The sequence below is a fragment of the Henckelia pumila genome, chromosome 4 (assembly GCF_033568475.1).
Source record: "Henckelia pumila isolate YLH828 chromosome 4, ASM3356847v2, whole genome shotgun sequence".
In the NCBI taxonomy this organism is placed as follows: Eukaryota; Viridiplantae; Streptophyta; class Magnoliopsida; order Lamiales; family Gesneriaceae; genus Henckelia; species Henckelia pumila.
The window spans coordinates 181,495,107-181,518,107 of NC_133123.1; the positions used below are offsets into that span (position 1 = coordinate 181,495,107).

Here is a 23,001-nt window from a genome sequence, read left to right on the forward strand (position 1 = left end):
TCTCATTATTTTCACCAAGTTGCAATTCTTCAGGAATATTTCCTATACCGGGTTCATTGATTTCTCTTACAATATCATCCGGAATTTCTTCTTCGGGAGCTTTTGGATTTTCTTTATCTTGTACCTTTCTTTTTCGAGGTACAGTGTCCTTTGAACCAATTGGTCGACCACGCTTCTGGCGTATTTTAGATTCGTTTTCAGGTTGAATATTAGTTGGTCCTACAGGGACATCAATTTTCACAGGGGTATTCTCTGCGTGTATATGCGACTTTGTCACATTCTTTGTATTGACAAAAGCATCGGGCAATTGATTCGCAATTCTTTGCAAGTGAACGATTCTTTCAACTTCTTGCTCACTTTGATTATTTCGAGGATCATAATGAGATAGTGTTTTCTCATTCCAACTAACTTTTCGTTGTTCTTCAGGATACAACTTTACTACTCCTAAAGTTGGAAATTCTGACTCATCAAAGTGGCAATCTGCAAACCTCGCAGTAAAAAGATCACCTGTCAAAGGTTCCAAATATCTAATAATAGATGGTGAATCAAATCCCACATAAATCCCAATTCTACGTTGTGGACCCATTTTGGTTCGTTGTGTGGGTGGGAGAGGGACTTGAACTGCACAACCAAATACTCGAAGGTGAGAAACATCAGGTTCTCGACCGTAAGCATGTTGTAAGGGTGAGTACTGGTGATAATTAGTTGGTCTTATGCGAACCAATGATGCAGCATGTATTATGGCATGGCCCCACGCAGAAGATGGAAGTTTCGTTCTCATTAATGGTCTAGCAATTAACTGCAACCGTTTAATAAATGTCTCTGCTAAGCCATTTTGTGTATGAACATGGGCAACTGAATGATCAACTGAAATCCCTATTGATATACAATATTCATCAAATGCCTGCGATTTAAACTCAGCAGCATTATCAAGACGAATTTTCTTGATTGAATAATCTGGGAATTGAGCTCGTAATTTAATAATTTGTGCAAGTAATCTAGAAAATGCTATATTTCGAGTTGAAAGCAAACTCACATGTGACCATCTATTAGACGCATCAATCAATATCATGAAATAGAGAAATGGTCCACATGGTGGGTGTATAGTGTTGGAGAACGGCGATCAGATCAATCAGAATTGATACCCGGTGCAGCGAAAGTTTAAAATTTTATATGGAACGATTCCATAATGGGTATCAAAACTTTACGATTAAATTGTGTGTGTAAAAATTAAATAAAAATTATAAATTTTTACCTCAAATCTCGAATCGAGATTATGGACACCAACAGATTGCTCTGCTCTTGTTGTATCTCCCAGGAACTGATGGACGAACTGTTCTTCAATAAGATCCACGAACAGAGATTTAATCCCTCTGATAGATTGCACTAGAAAATCTATCAGAAGTTTCTACGAAGAGAATTAACGAATTTGATCCGTTAAACCAGACTATAATTCAAAATTCACAGGCTGGATTTTTCCTGAGCAGAGGGGAGGGGGGCGGCCACTGTTAGAGAGAAAAATAGGGTTTTTTCGAAAATTATGACCTGTTGTGTATTATTTCTGTACTGCAATAACTTATTTATAACGTAGGCCGCTAACAGCTTAGGGCCCATTAGTCATAAGTTCAAGCCCGACAAGCAAAGCCCGCATGTTCAGAAATTAATATAAAATTCATCATGACTCCGATTGATAAACCGATTTCACCAATGTGCACAGAAACCATTTCTGCACCTTTTAAAGTCAAGATAAATTTTTCTGAATCCGAATTCAGTGATTTCCAAAAATGCCCATCCCTATGTCATTTTAGGAAATCTTACTCCTCTACTCTTAAATAAGAAGTCCAACTTCTTTGTTCATTAAATTTAACTTTTAAATTTAACTATCTCAACGGGGATTAAAAATCCATTACTCTGTGTGACCCTCAATGGTTCAGGGATACAGCTAGCCGTGGGCTCACAACTCCTTGTGACTCGGAACAACAATTTCCGACTTGCCCATCGAATCATGGTAAGAGCGCCTAGCAACATCGCCCCATGATTCCCTAGGTATCACTGATAGTGCCTGCAAGAACCAATAGATTTTGGTTAGCGTACAGTACGGTCCCTTCATCCAAATATCCCGATCGAATCAACAACCATTGGTAAATCGAGAGTCGTTCGAGATTCGATAACTATGCAATACATCTTGAAGATCAAATAGTGACATCGCATGTGCTACTAAGAAACCATTTCTTAAAACACATCATGTACTCTGGCCAGAGATTCGTCACACTAATATCTCCTCAGATCGCATAGGATATCCACACTCGCAAGTATGTGGTGAATCCTTGACAACAAAGCATCGACTCCTATATGTGTCATAACTGTACCCAATCCCGACACCTGATGACCCCAATAGAGTCGGTAAACGAGTCAAAGCACAGTACTAGCATATAGAGTCTCAATGATGTTTCAAGTAGTAAGGACTAATGGTGTACAACCAAAACCGCGGACTTTATCCACTCGATAAGTGATAACCACTTGGAAAGTCCGGATAGGGTAGTTCGATCATTCATCATATGAATATCCTTTAGCATGCTTCGAACATCTCTATGTTCCCTACCAATGAAACGTGGTACTCTGCATCGCAAATGCTAGTCTCAAACTCGAGCGATCCTTATCCTTATTAACGGACTGCTCAATCGACTAGGAACAGTTTAGAATATACAGTGACTATAAGATGTGTTTCATGATAGACATCCCCATGTTCTACCACATCTTACATACACTATAGTATATTCAAGGTCTTTATCAAACAACAATAGTATATCACAATATAACAATATGAAGAAAGATAAAGTCATTGCCATTAATAAAAGTGTAAATTATATTAAACAAAAGATTGTTTATACAAAGAGTTATCAAAGCCCTTAGCCACAAGTTGGCTCACCGGGCACCTACTCTTTCAATCTCCCACTTGCCCTAAAGCCAACTAGTCATACTACGTAGACCCATTGCTTCGCGATGTTTGTCAAATAATGGTCCTGGCAAGGGCTTAGTAAGTGGATCAGCGATATTGTCTGCAGAGGCCACTCTTTCGACAGTGATGTCTCCTCTTTCCACAATCTCCCGGATGATGTGGTATTTCCTCAGTACGTGTTTGGATCTTTGATGAGACCTTGGTTCCTTTGCCTGAGCAACGGCACTCATGTTGTCACAGTACACCGGGACTGGACCAACAACTTCAGGAATGACGCCCAACTCTTGGACGAAATTCCTCATCCAAACGGCCTCTTTAGCAGCAGCTGATGCTGCAATGTATTCTGCCTCAGTGGTGGAATCCGCTGTGGTGTCCTGCTTGGAACTCTTCCAAGAGACAGCACCGCCATTGAGCATGAACACAAATCCAGAGGTTGACTTCGAGTCATCCACGTCACTTTGGAAGCTAGAGTCGGTATAGCCTTCCAATTTTAGTTCTCTTCCTCCATATACCATGAACATATTCTTAGTCCTTCGTAAGTACTTAAGAATGTCCTTCACGGCTTTCCAATGCATTTGACCGGGATTAGCTTGATATCTGCTCGTGACACTCAGAGCAAATGCTACATCCGGTCTGGTAGATATCATCCCATACATGATACTACCTATGGCTGACGCATATGGTCCATGTGTCATTTTCTCTATCTCTTCATCAGTCTTGGGACACATGGACTTGGATAGAGAAACTCCATGACACATGGGTAGATGTCCTCTCTTGGACCCATCCATTGAAAACCGTTTCAATATGGTGTCGATGTAGGTTGATTGAGTGAGTCCTATCATTCTCTTAGATCTATCTCTATAGATCTGTATCCCTAGAATATAGGATGCCTCACCCAAATACTTCATCGAGAATCTACCTGATAACCATATCTTTGTTGACTGCAACATCCCTACGTCATTCCCAATGAGTAGGATGTCATCAACATAAAGTACTAAGAATGTCACAGTATCCTTAACTACTTTCTTGTACACGCATGGTTCCTCCGGGTTCTTGATGAAACCAAAATCCTTTATTGTTTCATAAAATTTCTGGTTCCAACTTCTTGATGCTTGTTTTAGACCATAGATTGATCTCTGAAGCTTGCATACCTTATGCTCGCTTCCCATGGATGTGTACCCCTCAGGCTGCGTCATATAGATTTCTTTCTTAATGTCTCCATTAAGAAAAGCAGTCTTCACATCCATTTGCCATATCTCATAGTCATACCAAGCAGCTATGGCAATAAGGATTCTTATGGACTTGAACATTGCAACTGGTGAAAAGGTTTCATCATAGTCAACTCCTTGTCTTTGAGTATAACCTTTCGCCACCAATCGCGCCTTGTAGGTCAATACCTTACCATCAGGCCCAAGCTTTCTCTTGTAGATCCATTTACACCCTATTGGAACAATTCCATCGGGAGGATATACTAAAGACCAAACTTGGTTTGTATGCATCGAATCTATTTCCGACTGCATAGCTTCAAGCCATAAATTTGAATCCGCATCAGAAATTGCTTCCTTGAAGTTTTTTGGATCACATCCAACATCGGGTTCATCTTGATCCCCTTCAAGAAGAAGACCATATCAAATAGGAGGTCTAGAATTCCTCTCGGATCTTCTAGGTATAAGCGTGTCTATCAATGGTTCCTGAGGTGTAGGATCGTTATTTTGTATTTCGGGTTCTTCTCGAATTTCTTCGAGTTCCATCATCTCGCCTTTCTTATCCAATAAGAACTCCTTCTCCAAGAAGGTGGCATTCCTTGAAACAAACACCTTTGTTTCAGCAGGATGATAGAAATAATATCCGATTGAATTCTTCGGATACCCTACAAAATAACATAAGGTGGATCGACTATCCAACTTATCTCCCACTGTCTGCTTCACGTAAGCAGGACATCCCCAAATCCTCAAGTACGAATACTTAGGAGCTTTGCCATTCCATAACTCGTATGGTGTTTTGTCCACTGCTTTGGTGTGGACGTTGTTCAACAACAATACCGCCGTTTCAAGCGCATAGCCCCAAAACGAAGGTGAAAGCTCAGTGAAGCTCATCATAGATCGAACCATGTCCAACAAAGTTCGATTACGACGCTCCGATACACCATTCAGCTATGGTGTCATAGGAGGAGTCCACTGAGAGAGAATCCCATTCTCTTTTAGATAGTCCAAAAACTCGGTACTTAAGTATTCTCCACCTCGATCCGGTCGAAGTGCTTTAATACTTTTACCTAGCTTGTTTTCTACTTCAGCCTTGAATTCTTTGAACTTTTCAAATGCTTCAGACTTATATTTCATTAAATATAAATACCCATACCTAGAATAATCATCAGTAAAGGTAATGAAGTAGGTGTGGCCATATTGAGTACCAACTCTAAATGGACCACAAACATCTGTATGGATCAAATCCAACAGATTTTGACTACGCTCAGGTTTCCCCTTAAAAGGAGATTTAGTCATTTTTCCTTTCAGGCAGGATTCACAAGTAGGTAGAGAGTTAATATCAGACATATCAAACATGCCCTCTCCCACTAGCTTGTTCATCCTCCTTGAGGAAATATGACCTAGCCTAGCATGCCAAAGGTTTGCCGGGTTTTGACTATCGATTTTCCTTTTGTTTGTTGTTGCCGGTTTATCAACATAATTTATTGGAACGTCTTTTAGTTTTAAGTTATATAGATCGTTTTCAAGTTGTCCATTTCCAATCAAACATTCATTCTTTTAAATATTGCAAATCCCATTCACAAAATTGCAAGAATAACCATCTCTATCAAGCATAGAAACAGAAATAATGTTTTTAATCAAATCTGGAACAAATAAAACATCTCTCAAAAGTAACTTAAAACCGTTCTGCAAAATTAAATAAATATCTCCCACAGCTTTAGCTTCAACTCTGGAACCATTTCTGAGCCTCAGCTGGGTCTCACCCATTCTAAGCCTGCGACTTCTTGTCATCACCTGCAAATCATTGCAAATGTGAGATCCACATCCGGTATCCAATACCCAAGAAGTAGTATTAAGTGAAACATTTATTTCAATATAGAACATACCCTTTGCAGTTCGCAACTGCTCTAGATATTCCTTGCAGTTACGCTTCCAATGACCGGGCTTCTTGCAGTAATGGCAAACATCCTTGGACTTTTCCATGTTTGAAGCCTTTGTCTTGTACTTCTTCTCGGGTTCAATTTTCTTGGGTGGGACAGAACCTTTCTTACCCTTTGTACTTGGCCCCTTCTTAGCAGAAGAAGAGGAGCCCACCAAGAAAGCCGGTTTATCCTTCTTTAAAGTGGATTCATATGTCACAAGCATATTGACCATCTCTTCAAGGGAGGCCTCTGTCTTGTTCATATTGAAATTCACCACAAATCCGTCAAACGAAGAAGGAAGAGATAGAAGTAGTAAGTCCACGTTGAGTTCATGCTCCAACACCAAATCAAGCGTTACCAACTTCTGTATGAGCCAAATCACTCGTATCCCATGATCACGGACCAAAGTCCCTTCACGCATGCAACACGTCATTAGCTCTTTTACAGTAGCGAACCTTTCAGCTCTCGATTGAGCCCCAAAAAGTTCCTTGAGTTGTACGTGAATGTCAGCAGCATTCACGGTGTCCTCAAATCGCCTCTGGAGTTCATCAGACATCGAGGCTTGCATATAGCATTTGGCCTTGATATCATGGTCCCACCATGTATCAAGTTTGGCTAACTCTTCCGGACTTATGTCAGCTGGTGCTTCCTTCGGATGAGATTTTTCTAACACGTAGAGCATCTTCTCCGAAGTCAAGACTATCTTCAACTTACGGAACCATTCCGTATAGTTTGCGCCAGTCAATTTATTTTGTTCGAGGATAGAGAATAATGGATTACGCGAATTCATCTTTATGAAATACTGAAAAGGAACAGACAAATATCAGTGATTGTTTGATTAATTTACTAAGACATAAAATAGGCGAAATTTATTTTATGAATCTCACTCCCACTATTTTAACGATTTCACTACCCTCTAGTGAAAACGGGAAACTGTTTTCCTTAGTGAGAACATGGAGTCCAATTGACAAACTATGGTCCCGAATAATATCAGCCAACCATAATTTTCAAAAGGTAGAGCCCAATTGCTTCCAAAGCAACCTCCACGTTTTTACCTCATGTCCAATAAGGGCCCAATAATATGACGCCGTTTATTGTGACATGTCAAGATGACCCATCAATATTAAGTTGTGATGGACGGTCGCCATGTGGATCCCCCAATAATATGAGCCGATCCCATGGGAGTTCCACCCAACTTACAACATGTGTCAATCCAATGTACAGCTTTTCGACGAACGGGCCCCCCCAATAATATGAGCCGGACCATATCCACGGGTAGCATCTCATACATTGATCGTTGATGGAAGGTAGGAACATTTAAACAATTTTAAATTTCCTTTATTTATCTTGATATCAATTTTAAATCATATTTAAAATGAGGGATTTTAATTTTGAAAATTTGTCTCATCATTTTTAAAAATTTGTATGCTTGCCGGATTCACACAATTTTGTCTAATACATGCATACAACAATAATATCATATATTATATAGGATGATCGATTCCATTTCTAATCGACCCGTGGTTGCCAATCACGAGTCTTAGTCCAATCCTAGGTAATATGCAGTATGCAATCCTATTACATTGTGCTTCCAATTTACATTTCTTCAGTCTTTATTGTCTGCTGGGCCCACCTCCGTCTTCAAATCTTCATCTCCCACTAAGTCTAATGTATTTACAATAAATAACCATGACAAATAGGGGATACATTTCAAGGGGTGGAAACGGGCCATAAACCAGACCCACTTTTATTACATATGACAATTCATATTGAGCCATAAACCAGGCCCATTAATAAATCCAACAACAATAAAAACAAATGTAAATTCCTAACATACACCTACAAAATTGGTCATGGCAATCGATCATCCTTATCCAATAACTTTTAATTCAAAATTAATTTATTGGATAACATGCAATGACAATTTAAATTAAAAGGATAAAATCATATTCTATATATAAAATCTTATTTTACATACAAAATCATATTTTATCTTTTTATCAAATAAAATCATATTTTACATATAAAATCCAATTTTATACATAAAATCATATTTTACTCAATATTTCCATAAGATCATATCTTATCATCAATTGTACCAAAAATAATTAATTTCATAAAATCTGATTTAACGGATAAAATATATGAATTTTCCAAAAATTCAAATTTATCCAAAAATCAATTTTAAAATTTTCGGACTCGAACAATTCGATCCGATGCCTCGTGGACCAATCAAAAACAATTTTCGATCGGACCAAAAATAGAATTTTAACATATTAAAATTTTAATTTTAAAAATTAAAAATTAATTTTTCCGCGGGCCGCCCGGGACGTTCCCGGGCTGCCCGCGCCCCAAAGGGGCTCGGGCCGGGCAGCCCGGCTGCCCCTAGGGCAGCGCCGTGCGCTGCCCGGGGCAGCGACTCTCGCTGCTCGTGTTTTTGCCCGAAAAATTTTTAATTTAAAAAATTTATTTTGTTTCAAAAAATCGAGGCTTAAAAATTTTTGTACAATCGATTAATTTAATCGCTTGATCTGAGCAACCTGGCTCTGATACCACTGTTGGAGAACGGCGATCAGATCAATCAGAATTGATACCCGGTGCAGCGGAAGTTTAAAATTTTATATGGAACGATTCCATAATGGGTATCAAAACTTTACGATTAAATTGTGCGTGTAAAAATTAAATAACAATTATAAATTTTTACCTCAAATCTCGAATCGAGATTATGGACACCAACAGATTGCTCTGCTCTTGTTGTATCTCCCAGGAACTGATGGACGAACTGTTCTTCAATCAGGTCCACGAACAGATATTTAATCCCTCTGATAGATTGCATTAGAAAATCTATCAGAAGTTTCTACGAAGAGAATTAACGAATTTGATCCGTTAAACCAGACTGTAATTCAAAATTCACAGGCTGGATTTTTACTGAGCAGAGGGGAGGGGGGCGGCCACTGTTAGAGAGAAAAATAGGGTTTTTTTCGAAAATTGTGACCTGTTGTGTATTACTTCTGTACTGCAATAACTTATTTATAATGTAGGCCGCTAACAGCTTAGGGCCCATTAGTCATAAGTTCAAGCCCGACAAGCAAAGCCCGCATGTTCAGAAATTAATATAAAATTCATCATGACTCCGATTGATAAACCGATTTCACCAATGTGCACAGAAACCATTTCTGCACCTTTTAAAGTCAAGATAAATTTTTCTGAATCCGAATTCAGTGATTTCCAAAATTGCCCATCCCTATGTCATTTTAGGAAATCTTACTCCTCTACTCTTAAATAAGAAGTCCAACTTCTTTGTTCATTAAATTTAACTCTTTAAATTTAACTATCTCAACGGGGATTAAAAATCCATTACTCTGTGTGACCCTCAATGGTTCAGGGATACAGCTAGCCGTGGGCTCACAACTCCTTGTGACTCGGAACAACAATTTCCGACTTGCCCATCGAATCATGGTAAGAGCGCCTAGCAACATCGCCCCATGATTCCCTAGGTATCACTGATAGTGCCTGCAAGAACCAATAGATTTTGGTTAGCGTACAGTACGGTCCCTTCATCCAAATATCTCGATCGAATCAACAACCATTGGTAAATCGAGAGTCGTTCGAGATTCGGTAACTATGCAATACATCTTGAAGATCAAATAGTGACATCGCATGTGCTACTAAGAAACCATTTCTTAAAACACATCATGTACTCTGGCCAGAGATTCGTCACACTAATATCTCCTCAGATCGCATAGGATATCCACACTCGCAAGTATGTGGTGAATCCTTGACAACAAAGCATCGACTCCTATATGTGTCGTAACTGTACCCAATCCCGACACCTGATGACCCCAATAGAGTCGGTAAATGAGTCAAAGCATAGTACTAGCATATAGAGTCTCAATGATGTTTCAAGTAGTAAGGACTAATGATGTACAACCAAAACCGCGGACTTTATCCACTCGATAAGTGATAACCACTTGGAAAGTCCGGATAGGGTAGTTCGATCATTCATCATATGAATATCCATTTGCATGCTTCGAACATCTCTATGTTTCCTACCAATGAAACGTGGTACTCTGCATCGCAAATGCTAGTCTCAAACTCGAGCGATCCTTATCCTTATTAACGGACGACTCAATCGACTAGGAACAGTTTAGAATATACAGTGACTATAAGATGTGTTTCATGATAGACATCCCCATGTTCTACCACATCTTACATACACTATAGTATATTCAAGGTCTTTATCAAACAACAATAGTATATCACAATATAACAATATGAAGAAAGATAAAGTCATTGCCATTAATAAAAGTGTAAATTATATTAAACAAAAGATTGTTTATACAAAGAGTCATCAAAGCCCTTAGCCACAAGTTGGCTCACCGGGCACCTACTCTTTCATATAGGCCCACAAATATCCCCATGGATTCTTTCCAAGAAGGTTGGAACTTCAACATCAACCTTTGTAGGGGAAGGTCTTATAATTAGTTTGCCTTGTGAACAAGCAACACATGAATAATCATTATGCAAAAGAATCTTCTGGTTCTTTAAAGGGTGTCCATGTGAGTTCATTATTATTTTGTGCATCATTGTTACCCCAGGGTGACCAAGCCGATCATGCCATAGTTTGAAGCTTTGTTGGTCGATAAACTTCTGGTTTGTGCAAGTGTTTGCTTCAACTGCTTTTATTGTGGTAAAATACATCCCAGAAGGGAGTGCACATAACTTTTCTTTTATCTGCTTCTGGCCAGATATAATAGATGTAATACCAAGGTATTCAACATTATTCTCAGTTAATGTTTCAATATGATATCCATTTCGACGGATATCTTTAAAGCTGAGCAAATTTCTGCTGGATTTGCTAGCATATAGTGCATTTTCAATGTATAGGCTTGTATCATTTGGTAAAATGATTTTTGCCTTTCCATAGCCTTCAATAATTTTTGATGCACCTGATATTGTTATAACATTATTTTCAGCTAATGTTAATTCCAAAAAGTATCTTTTATTTTGAAGGATGGTATGTGTTGTACCACTGCCTACGAGGCATTCAACGTGATATTTCATCATTAATCTAAAACAAAATATAACTCAATAAGCAATAATTTCAATAAAATGATAAATAAAATTTATTGAATAATAATCGAATAACATCACCGAAAATCCTAAACATGAATTGAAATTCAAAACAAAAATTAGACGATGATAACCTAATAACGAAAAAATTGAACTCCAAGTAGAAACAAATCCATAGACAACATTATTCTTTGTTTTCTAACACACCACCGCCAATCAAATTATCTATATTTCCATCAGGATGAGCGAAAAAATCAGAGACATCCAAGTGAGTTATATCAACTGGATCATCAGAATCCACAAGATTTGCCTCTATTTTTCCTTTTTCCTTCATCGAGCTTTGGTAAAGATCCACAAGATGTTTTGTTGTACGACAGGTACGAGACAAATGTCCTTCCACCCCACATCTATAACATTTATCTTCAAACTCCTTTGAACTTTTTTCATTTGCTTCTTCATTATTGGAATTCCACTGCTGGTGGCTTGTCTTATGTTTCTTTCCAATTTGTTGCTGATAGTTTCTTCTTTGGCCACGCCTGTTCTCATTGTTATGATTTTGTGCTGTGTTAGCATTTGCTTCAGGAAATGAAGTTCCATTTGCTTTAGGAAATGGTGTAGATCCAGTTGGACGCAATTGGTGATTTTTCATGAGTAACTCATTATTTTGTTCAGCAACTAGTAAGCAAGATATTAGCTCGGAGTACTTTTTGAATCCATGTTCACGATATTGCTGCTGCAGGAGCACATTTGATGCGTGAAAGTGGAGAATGTCTTTTCTAACATGTCTTGATCCGTGACTTTCTCTCCACAGAGTATTAGGGTGGAGCTGATCTTAAATAATGCAGAATTATAATCACTTACAGAATTGAAATCTTGTAAGCGTAAATGCATCCATTCGTATCGAGCTCTTGGAAGAACAATAGTTCTCTGATGGTCAAATATTTCTTTTAGATTTTTCCAAATCTCTTGTAGTTCTTTCACAGTGAGATACTCGATTTTCAACCCATCGTTGAGATGATGACGAAGGAAAATGAGTGCTTTTGCACGATCCTGCTGGGACATTTCATTTCCTTCTTTGATTGTATCCCCTAAATTCATAGATATAAGGTGGATCTCGGCATCCAATATCCATGACAAGTAGTTCTTTCCGGACAAATCAAGTGCTTCAAATTCAAGTTTGGTGATGTTCGACATGATGAAATCTATACATAACATAAAAATCATGAATATTCATTAATATACAATAAATATAAATATAAATATGTATATACGAGTTTAAAGTCGAGAATGAAAATTTAACAATGAACATAAATTATAGTACATGCATAGCAATCATACGTGTGAGATAATTCATGCTTCAATATTCTAAGTATTGGATAATGATGTGAATTCTAAATTCATGCAATTTATATGTGTTCGTTATCAATCTATATCAATATTATAATCCAGAAACAAGAGAAAAATATTATTTTAAATCATAGACTTTGAAACAAGTCAAAGTCTTTGAAAGAGAATCAATTTAAATAGTTATTTAAATAGATCATAATATCCATCAATATTCTAGAACAGCATCATCGTGAATTCCAAAAAAAAATGAACAAATTTATATATCATACATATATTTCAAACAAACACACACACACACACACACACACACACACACACATATATTTAAAACCGATATCCTTCAAGAACATCGAAAATATTTAAAATCTTAAGTCACTTCAGGGACACCAACATAGAATAAAAGTAATGCTACTTTAGGAGCATTAATAAAAGTTATGAATTTGCGTTCTTCAAGAACATCAACATAACCTAGAGCTTGTGTTACTTCAAGATTATCAATATCAAATCTGAATATTATGCTACTTCAGGAGCATTAATTTAAAACAAGAAGTATTAACATAAGACCAAAATTTATGTGATTTCGATGGCATCAATATTAATTTAAATATTGTGTTTCATCGATAGCATTCATAGAAATTTTTTTTTTGTGAGTTTTACCTCAATGAGCACTCGTGCTGATAACGTGTTAAGAATTATAAGAAATACGGAGATGAGAGAATGAATAGGAATGCTTTATTCACTAAAGGAGGCTTTATTTATAGAGTGTATTTACAGATTTGAATAGTAGATAACATGATAAACCTAATCTCAATGATTATCTACAACAAATTATCTATAACATTTTTCAATTTTTAATTTAATTTTATTTTTTAAAAAAACAATTTTTTTGCCTCCAATTTCTACATGTTCAACTCTTCTATTTTTTTTCCTTTTCAATTCAAGTTTTTTTAAATTTACAATAAATAAAAGGAAATTTTGAAATTTTGGGACCTAAATATTCGGGTTTTTCGAACCGAGTTTTTTCAATTTTTTTCGTCTAGATTAATATCGAAAGAAGATCGGGAAAACTTTATGCCGAGGGGATTCTCGATCCCTTATGAAATAATATTGTAATATATTTTATTAATAATTTTAATAATAGATTGAGCAACAAATTATTGTGTTTCAACATATATAACAATTAACCGTCAACTTAATTTATGTATTTTTTTTATTGTTGGAACGATCGTACAATAGAATCGCGAAATGATATTTTATTTTGGTGACTTTTTTAAAAATTAAATTAAAATTTTAATTAATTCATATTTATAATTATCTAATTAGATCAAATATTTAGAATAAAAGATGTTGACAATCTATTTACTAAAATTTATCCATTAATTTTTATCATAATATTTTATTAATAATTATATGATATCGTATGATGTTCTTCTTTTTGAGAAAAAACTTGAAACATTATCATAAATATTTTAATATTATATTCTTTAAGTCGAATATTTATTTTATATTTAATATAAATTTTGAAATAGCATTTTTTTTAAATAAATAAGCATTTTTTTTTGTTTTTTGAACGAAATCTTGAAAACGGAAAAAAAAACCGGAATTTATTCTCCCTACCAGGCTACCAGAGAGATTCCGAATATTCGCAGTTCGGAATATTCAAGTTTTGAAATATGTCGGGTTCGCGTTCCCGAATATTCAGGTCCCAAAATTTCAGAAATTTTCTCTTATTTATTGTAAATTTTAAAAAAAACTTGAATTGAGAAGAAAAAAAATAGACGAATTGAACGTGTAGAAATTGGAGGCAAAAAATTGTTTTTTTTAAAAAAATAAAATTAGATTGAAAAATTGGATGAACTAGAAAATAAAAAATAAAACCAATTTTGTTTTTTTTAAAGAAAGAAGAAAAACAAAATCGTTGAGTTAAAAGAATGTTAAAAAATTAACTTGAAAAAAAAAAAGAGAAAAAAAAAGAAAAAAAGAAAAAAACATGTGGGTGTGGAGGAAACGACAGCAGGGGATCCAAATCCATAAAAAACAATTATTCAAAAGACAGCAGGTAATTCAAATCCATAAAAAACAATTATTCAAAAGTTAAGATTATAAATAATTTTTTTTTTAAACCTCATATCAATTATTTCTCATCTCATTTTCTCTTTAGTTCTTTATGTGTTTGTAACCGCAAGAAGGAAAAATTAATAATTTAAAGTTAACCTCCCTACAATCTCTTTCAATCAATTTACTTTCAATCAATTTACACGTCAATCATAATTATCATTTCAAATTTATTTTACCTGTCTTTTGGATAATTTTCTCTTGTTCTTCCTATCTATTTTATTTTATTTTATTTTATTAAAGTTAAGAGGTTGGTATGTTGGAATTAATGGCGGAACCAAGTAGAAGCTCACCCGGGCTTTAGCCCGGGTGGGCCCGAATTTTTTTTTTTAATTTTGTATATAAAATTTTGAATAATTTTTGTTTAATTTGGTGTTAGCCCGGGTAGTCCAATTCAAAATATTAAAAGATACGAGAGCTTAAAATTTTAGCCCAAATGGATTAAAAATCCTGGATCCGCCATTGGTTGAAATGACCAACTTCTTTTTATTTTTATTTTTAATATATATTTAATTACAAAAATATTATTTTATTTTGTCAATTGATAAGTACTTATTTACAAAAATACCATGTTTTATAAAATTAATTAATTTATTTAAAAATATTTTTCAAAATTATTATTTTTTTTTTGTTTTTATTTTTTTAAAAAAACATATTGAATAAGCACGTAACGCGTACTTTCAAGCACTAAAATTTATAAAAACTGCGAAAATGGAAAACTAATAATTTAATTGAACCTCCCCACAATCTCTTTCAATCAATTGCGAATCAATCGTATCGATTATTTTAAAATTCATTTTATCTCTCCATATTACTGGAGAATTTTATCTTATTTTTCCTATGTGTGTAACTGCAAGAAAGGAAAATTAATAATTTAATTTCACCTTGCCATAATCTCTTTCAATCAATTGGAATTCAATCATTTTTGTCTTTGTCAAATTTATTTTATCTCTTTTATATATATTCCATGAAACCAAACAATGAAAATGGGATTCACAAATCCAATCCTAAGAAATCCTACCAAATTCATGCTTCCAAACAGTGTGTTATAGTTAACTATTCATAATTATCTTCGAAAAAATTATCCATAAATTAAGGGCCAATTTGGATACAGATGTTGTAACTTAAAAAAACCAAAAGCAGTTTTAACGTTTGAATAAATGTCGAAAAATGTTATTATTTAAATTTTTAAATAGAAGTAGAAGTAGAAGTCAAAAAACCAAAAATTATAGCTTTTAAAAAATTACTTTTTTAAGTGATTGTCTAAAAGAACTTTTATAACTGAACACTTCATTTTTTTAAAAAAAAAAACATTTTTTTTAAAAAAAAAACATTTTTTTTTCTTGTGGGTTTCTGTAACCAAATTCATTCTAAACCTTACTATTTTATAAAACTTGAGTCACTTTTAAAAATTGCTTTGGTACGTTTTGATGACACCAAAATATATTTACAATTTAACCCTTGGTAGTTATTTAAACTTTAATATATTTACATTGAAAAAAGGTAAAAATAGGTGAAAAACAAAAACAAAAAAAACTGTCTTGCATTTTGAAAACTGCATTCTACATATTATTAATAACTACACCAACTTCTCCTGTGTTGAAGAAAACTGAAATGAATTTGGTTTATATTATATTGACCACACACGCATAGCGCGTGGACTTTTACCAATAGTTATAGAATTTCTTCAAATTTAAAAAATGTAGTATATTTTTGGGCAATATATTATAATTCAAATGTAATATAATATATCGATTTATTTGGGATCGGGGATCTTTTTCCCCCCTATAAGTTGCCGAGAAGAGGAACAGACTCCAAAACTTGGACCATCGCCAGATTTCAGATTCGTCGTCGTGTGTAGGTATGTATGTATAGACTGTTCTTAAATCTGTATTTGTAATTTGTTCGGATTTGAAACTTTCCCCAATTTATGGGAAAACATGAATGAAATTGTGTTATGCTTTTCTTTTTTCAATTTCTGATCTCTTCGACATGATTTTTTTTTTTCATTTTGGTCGGATTTGGGGTTACGCGATGACGATTGATTTTTCAGGGTTTATGTACTATGGATTGGTAATTTTCCGTATCAGCTTCAGAATAATGTGCTAGTAATAGCTTTACAAAAGCTTTAATAACCTCCATGGCAAAGATTTCTGCAAAAATGAAGAAGAATATGCGTAAAAGTACTGTTTTACTTGATCTGCCATCGGAAATCATGATCGATATTCACTTGAAACTTCCGACCCGAACCATCCTAAGCTGCAAATGCGTTTGCAAGAAATTTCTGGAGCTACTCTCAACTCCTTCGTTTGCTGCATCCCATCTTGCTTTAGCGACTCCTGGCTTAATAATCCATCAATCCGGTGATGAAAATTTATGCCAAATATTTGAGTTTCAAGATGGATTCGAGCTTCAACACAGCAATCTTCACTGCAGTCCGGCGATGAAATTTGACCCTGGCGTGTCTATTGGCTTATTATCTACTGACTTACGGATTGTGGGTTCGGTTAATGGTTTGCTTTGCCTGTGGGATCATAAAGGCAAGCTACATGGTGCTCTTTATATATGCAATCCGATCACACGTGAGTATATTACTCTTCCTAGGATTCAAGGCGCAGCCAAATATCGTGACGTTCAGTATGGATTTGGGGTAAGCGAGATGGGTCAATACAAGGTGGTTGTGAATGTCCATAGTCATATAGGTGATGACGACGCACCAGCATGCTTGGGTATTGAAAATTACGAGTGTTATATTTACACTCTGGGGACAGGCTCCTGGAGACGAGTTCAGGCAGGTGTGCCATTTGGACATTTTGACCTTCTCTTTGGCTCGTACCTCAATGGAAATCTTCATGGCTGTGTGGTAGATTACTGTGGCTTTGGCGACGTATTAAGTTCTTGTTTCGACCTTGAATCTGAGTCGTTTCAGCCCTTTCCTCTACCTCCACCACATGTAGATCCACCAACTCTTGGAACCATGGGAATCTTAGACGGTTGCTTGTGTGTTGTTGACAATAGCTATAAAGATTTGGATACTGTCGGCATATGGGTGATGAAGGAGTATGGGGTGGAGAGCTCTTGGACTCAGCAGGTTGTTATTACTGAAGTAAGTGAGTTTGTTCCTTGTTATTCTGACCCAGTTTACCCTGTCAAAGCATTTCAAAATGGTGACATTTTGCTATGTTGGAATAATTTCAACCTATTCTATTACAACAACGAGACCAAAACTTGTCAATATACTGATTTGGTTGTCCAGAAGAAAGGTGGCTGGATAGAGGCTGTATCACATAGCTCGTCCTTTCTATCGCTCAAGAGTTTCCAAGGGGAAAATGTGAAGTTATTCTCGTGTGAGCCCATGCAGAATGCATCTGGTAGAGTCATACGACAGCCGCGCATGAAGGGAATTCAAGGTAAATATCATTGGCTTATTTTGCTTAATAGATAGACAGATGAGTATTTTACAATTAACTAAAATATGGAGTAATAATTATAGTATCTGAAGTTTTTCGACATTTTACACATGCCATTTAGGTGATTTTCATGTGGCCTGAATTCTTACTCCATTACGTAATTATTCAATAAAGTTCAGACTGAATTTATTCCTAAGTATGGTTGTTTGATGCTTAATTTTCATATTTATCACTTGGAAGTTGGAAATAATCACTTTGCATTCAGCCTTAGAACCTGAAATTTATTTTCATGCATTCGATTTCAATTCATGGGAATTATTTAACACTCATTTTGATGTTGCCAAATCAGCAAGGTTGTAAGAGGATTGCTATTTATCAAATTTAATGGTATGTTAATTTTTAAATGTTTTGTACTTTCATGTGTTTGCTTCCATGTGTATTATCATTATTATAATTTTTTTTTGTGTGTTTGATGGGTATGCATAAAGTTAACATTTGATACAATAAACAAGAGCCCTTCATGGACCGTTTGTCTCGGTTATTTTGAAGGTGGGGCGATTACATTTTCACATCCTTCACTGTGGCCAGAAATAACCTCTATGTTCTTGTGAAACCCTAGCAGGTTTGAAGAAACATCCACCCGGACCCAGTAAAGCAGCGGGCACTAGGCGTTTGAAGAAGAGAGGGGAATTGAAAATGGCTCGTTAGGAAGAAGAGGATACATATCGAAGACTTGAAGGGATGGAGACACGCTGAACAGAAGCATAACGTAGGTTCTTTTGAGCTTTGATACAACTGGCAACGAGCTTTTGTAAACAATTTTAACCATGGATTTGTGGTAAATTTGGTTAACAATCTTTTGCAAGTATTCTTCCCTCTCCCGCACAACCTTTTATCTACCTTATAATAATATTTTGGTTGACTTGTTATATTCGTGTTTATGTGCTTTCTATGGCATAATTCAATATAATTGTCATTTCTGATTCTAGTCTTGCATTCTCTTTGATGGACTGTTATTATGAAATTTCAAATGCTTTATCACACTATCTGATGCCCGTGGGACAATTTTATGTATTAAATGATATTGGTCTCATGTATAACTATCAACGGCTTATTAATCAATTTTTTTCCATATTTTCTTTTCTAAAATTAATGCACATTTTTAAATTTTAAGAAATAACTATTTTTTGTTATATATATATATATATATATATATATATATATATGAGTTTTGCTATGTTGCCCATCTCCTGTGCCCACCTTCATGTCCATCTATGAGGTGGCAATCATCAATGGATGAGATGAATCATATACAAATGGTTCATCCAATGTCTGATTGTCACCTCATAGGTGGGCAGCATAGCAAAACTATATATATATATATATATATATATATATATATATATATTAGATTGGTTAAAATTTATATCCAAATATGAATTTCCAAAACTTATAATAATAATGTTTCAACTAGAACATTAGATCAAGCCCCATTTAATCAGTAAAGATTGTGGGCCCCACGCGGAGAGTTTCGACAAAGTGAAGCCCACAAATTTTGTTTTTTTTGAATTTTTTTTATGCGCGGGCCCCACCAATCTTTTGTTTTTTTTTTTTAAATTTTTTTTAAACATGGAGGTGAGTTGATCTATTATTTTAATTTATAAAAATGATTTTAATTAAAAATAAATTAAATAACTTGTAAAAAAATCAAAAAATTTAAGAATAATTAATAAAAATATTTAAAAAGGTCAACGACTATATATTTCAAAATCAATTAAATTTTTTTTTATTTACTTTTGTCAAGTTTAATTCATATGTTTTTTTTTCATGTTTGTTTTTAATTTTGGAATATTATGTATGCTTTAAAAAAAATTTATGTTTTAAAAAAATATTATTTTTTATATTTATGTGCATTTTTTTTAATGTAGTTTTTTAATTTTAATTATGTTTATTTTTAATTTGTTATATTTATTTGTATTTTTATTATGTTTTAAAATAATTATTTAATTAATTAAAAAAATATTATTTCAACGTCGTCACTGCAACATCATCACATTGTAGAAAGACACTAACATCATCATGCGATCAAGTTACCAACTTGACCACGCCAACTTAGTATTACAAATATATATAAAGAATAAAAATGAAAAATGTTTATTATCTCCGATCGTCTTGGGATACTTGCGACGGTGGCAGCGAATAGGAATCATCGGTCAGCGATCTCTCCAACGACGAGTACGAACCCTCTTCGTCCGAATCTCCGGTGACCTTGATCTCCTCCACCTCCGCCGCCACCTGGCCGATCTCCGTCCTCTTTTCCGGCGATTTGTCGCAGCATCTAATCGCTATCCGCATCAGCTTCAGCATCCCCTGGTTCGCCCCTCTCTGCACTGCGATCTCAGCATCGAAAATCTCCGCCGTCCATTCCTCGCGCACGGCGCGGTGGACCCATGCGCATAGGTCCGCGCCGTCGGTTCCCGGAGCGGCGGAATGCGCCGGAATCCTCCCTGTCAAAAGCTCGAGGAGCAGGCTGCCGTAGCTCCAGATGTCGGATTTCTTGGATATTCTTTTGTGGGATAGGTATTCAGGGCATTTGTAGGCGACCATGCGCTGAGCTGCGATTGGTAGGGCAATGAGGGAGGTGAGGCCGTAGTCGGAGACGAGGATGTCGTCGTTTTCGTCGAGGAGAACGTTGGTGGATTTGAGGTTGCCGTGAGGAGCCGTGGTCGGCGATCTGGTGTTCTGGTGGAGGTATTCCAGAACTCGAGCAACGCCGCGTGCCACTGCAAGCCTTGAACTCCACCGGAATGGAATTCGGTCGCGGGATCCTCTTCCTCCTGTAGATTCCATTATTATTATTTAAGTTTTGCGAAAAGTTTGGATTTAAATTTACATACCATGGAGGCGATTGTAGACGTTCCCATTTGCTGCAAATCTGTATATGAAGAGCTTTTCATCCTTGGAATGGTAAGAAGCAAGAAGCGGCAACAAATTCGGGTGTTTCTGATCCGCAATTGCTTTCACTTGTCTCGCAAATTCTTCACGGCTCAATGGCTTCAAATCCCTTAACCTCTTCACAACTACCGCTTCCCCAATTTCAAGATTGGCTTTGTAACAATTCCCAAAGTTTCCTCTTCCTAATCCTTCTGCTGAAGCTTTCAGCAGATCATCCAGTTCGAATCTTGTCACGCCCTTCTCCATGAATACAAGCTTCCCCCTGTTTCCTTCGGGTACTCTCTTTTCCTGGGATCGGGCTATAATTGTGCTGTCATGTTCTTCATCTCTAAGAGGGTTTTTCACCTTCACTTCTTTTTTCAGTTTCTTGTATTTCTTGTAGTAAATGATGAAGAGGAACAGAATGACTACTAGAACGATCACATCGGCCACCACTAATATGGCCACCAAATGTGAACCGCTGTTACTATGGTTGTCTGAATCCGAATTCTCACTTTTTGATTCACCAGATAGGTTGTTTCTGGTGCTGCAAAATGTTTGAGTTGGATGGCCACACAGATTTGGATTGTTCGCGTAGGAGGAAAGGTTAAATGATCGAAGAGTTTCAGTTTCCGGGATTGATCCAGAAAGATTGTTGTGAGAAACATTGAACGTTTTTAAGGATGACTGGTTGAGTCCCGGGATCGGACCTGTCAGATTGTTGTCCTGAAGCTGGAGGGATTCCAGAGAATTCAGATTTACAACAGATTGTGGGATTTCTCCGAGGAACCTATTACCTGATAAATCGATGTTTCTCAACTTCAGATTATATGAAAAATCCATCAGATTCCCGGATATGGAGTTCCCCTTGAAGCTGAGATTTATCATTTCAGTAAGATTGACTAATGAATGCGTCTTGATATCTCCTACAAGCCACATATGTTCCAACATTACGCCCGTGACTCGACCATTAAGGCACTGAACGCCATACCAGTACGTAGTGTCATTCATGTAACACATGAGGCCCGTCCAATTTCCATCAAGAAATGAGTTGTTAAACCCTTGTTTGAGTGCTAAAAGAGCATCCCTCTCGTATCCATGGAAACCAGCTCCAGAGATGTCTTCTGCTATCGATTGTTCTGGTAAATTCCAGAGGGTCGCGATAAGAATGAAACTGAAGAAAACGGAGGATTTCATAGTGGGAAAAGTTAAATAAAATTGTGAGGGAATTGGTTGTAATGGTGATTTAGGGAGTGATATAGTGACTGGTTAGTTGGAGTGATAGCAAATATGCCTTTGGGATTCTAGGACAGCTATGAGTTCACTTTGTGTAAGAAAGCAAGAAAATTTGGAACATTTTCGTTGTAATTTTAGGCTGAGATTGCAAAGAAGTTTGCATGTACTGTTATGATGTATATAGCCTGTCGTCTGGTAGTTTTAGTTATTTTCGCCTACATGCTCAAATCGGACATTGATATTTGTTTTAAAACTCCCAAATCATTAATTTTAAAGAACAGACAGTTTCTTGCTTCTTATTCATCTTCTGTATTGTTTTCCCTTGTTTTTTTCCCTGTTTTTAAAAAAACACACACAAATATATAAAATTATTGTAATATTTTTTTGGGAAAAGAATATTATTTTTCATAACTCAAACAAAGCACCAACTTTATCAGATGGGTGACTCGGTATCTCAATTCACTCTAAAGACATGGTATTGACAATTCATCCGAAATACAGCATTGTCTAGAATGAACCAAGTTATCATTTTGTATAAATTGAAGGCCGACTTAGAGCTAATGAAAGATGAAAAATCGAACTCCCATGCACACAAGAGCGCAAGACGGATTGGGATTTCAACAACCTTGGACAAATCTGAACCTTTACACACTAAAAACAGTGAGCCAACGAAAAATGCATTTGCTGTCGTTGGATGCAATCCAATATAGATGACATTCTTTAGCTAATAGCCAAGTAAACGAATGCATCACCACGGTCACATTCCATCTAAAAAAGGAGCAGTCTTTTAGCAATGGCTG

General features: G+C 35.8%; 2 protein-coding genes and 1 pseudogene across 5 annotated transcripts; 1 reads left to right on the forward strand and 2 right to left on the reverse strand.

Annotated features, from left to right (window-relative positions):
• Positions 1–11,343: 11,343 nt before the first annotated feature.
• Positions 11,344–12,353, reverse strand: LOC140862388 (uncharacterized). The gene is made up of 2 exons (XM_073265410.1): positions 12,021–12,353; positions 11,344–11,892 (listed from the first exon to the last, which is right to left on the reverse strand). The coding sequence occupies exons 1-2, from the start codon at positions 12,351–12,353 to the stop codon at positions 11,344–11,346; spliced, it is 882 nt and encodes a 293-aa protein (XP_073121511.1).
• Positions 12,354–16,371: 4,018 nt separating this feature from the next.
• Positions 16,372–18,960, forward strand: LOC140865570 (F-box protein CPR1-like). 4 transcript variants are annotated; one of them, XM_073270250.1, is made up of 4 exons: positions 16,372–16,482; positions 16,675–17,727; positions 17,878–18,031; positions 18,651–18,960. In XM_073270250.1, exons 2-4 carry the CDS (start codon positions 16,762–16,764, stop codon positions 18,737–18,739), a joined length of 1,209 nt encoding a protein of 402 aa, XP_073126351.1. In that variant the 5' UTR covers positions 16,372–16,482; positions 16,675–16,761; the 3' UTR covers positions 18,740–18,960. The 4 variants fall into 4 exon arrangements, with proteins under 4 accessions (XP_073126351.1, XP_073126352.1, XP_073126349.1 ...); XM_073270251.1 differs by having other exon boundaries at positions 17,881–18,031; XM_073270248.1 differs by having other exon boundaries at positions 16,675–18,031.
• A 1,228-nt stretch (positions 18,961–20,188) lies between these two features.
• LOC140862390 (pollen receptor-like kinase 4) lies at positions 20,189–22,402 on the reverse strand (annotated as a pseudogene).
• Between the last annotated feature and the right edge of the window lie 599 nt (positions 22,403–23,001).

Bases quoted from the DNA above. Each gene is read 5' to 3' on its own strand.
- LOC140865570 (XM_073270248.1), top strand. From the start codon at position 16,762: ATGGCAAAGATTTCTGCAAAAATGAAGAAGAATATGCGTAAAAGTACT. The intron at 18,032-18,650 runs GTAAATATCATT...GTGAAACCCTAG, and splicing joins GCGCATGAAGGGAATTCAAG to CAGGTTTGAAGAAACATCCA.
- LOC140862388 (XM_073265410.1), bottom strand. From the start codon at position 12,353: ATGTCGAACATCACCAAACTTGAATTTGAAGCACTTGATTTGTCCGGA. The intron at 11,893-12,020 runs GTAAGTGATTAT...GTGCTCCTGCAG, and splicing joins GCTTACAAGATTTCAATTCT to CAGCAATATCGTGAACATGG.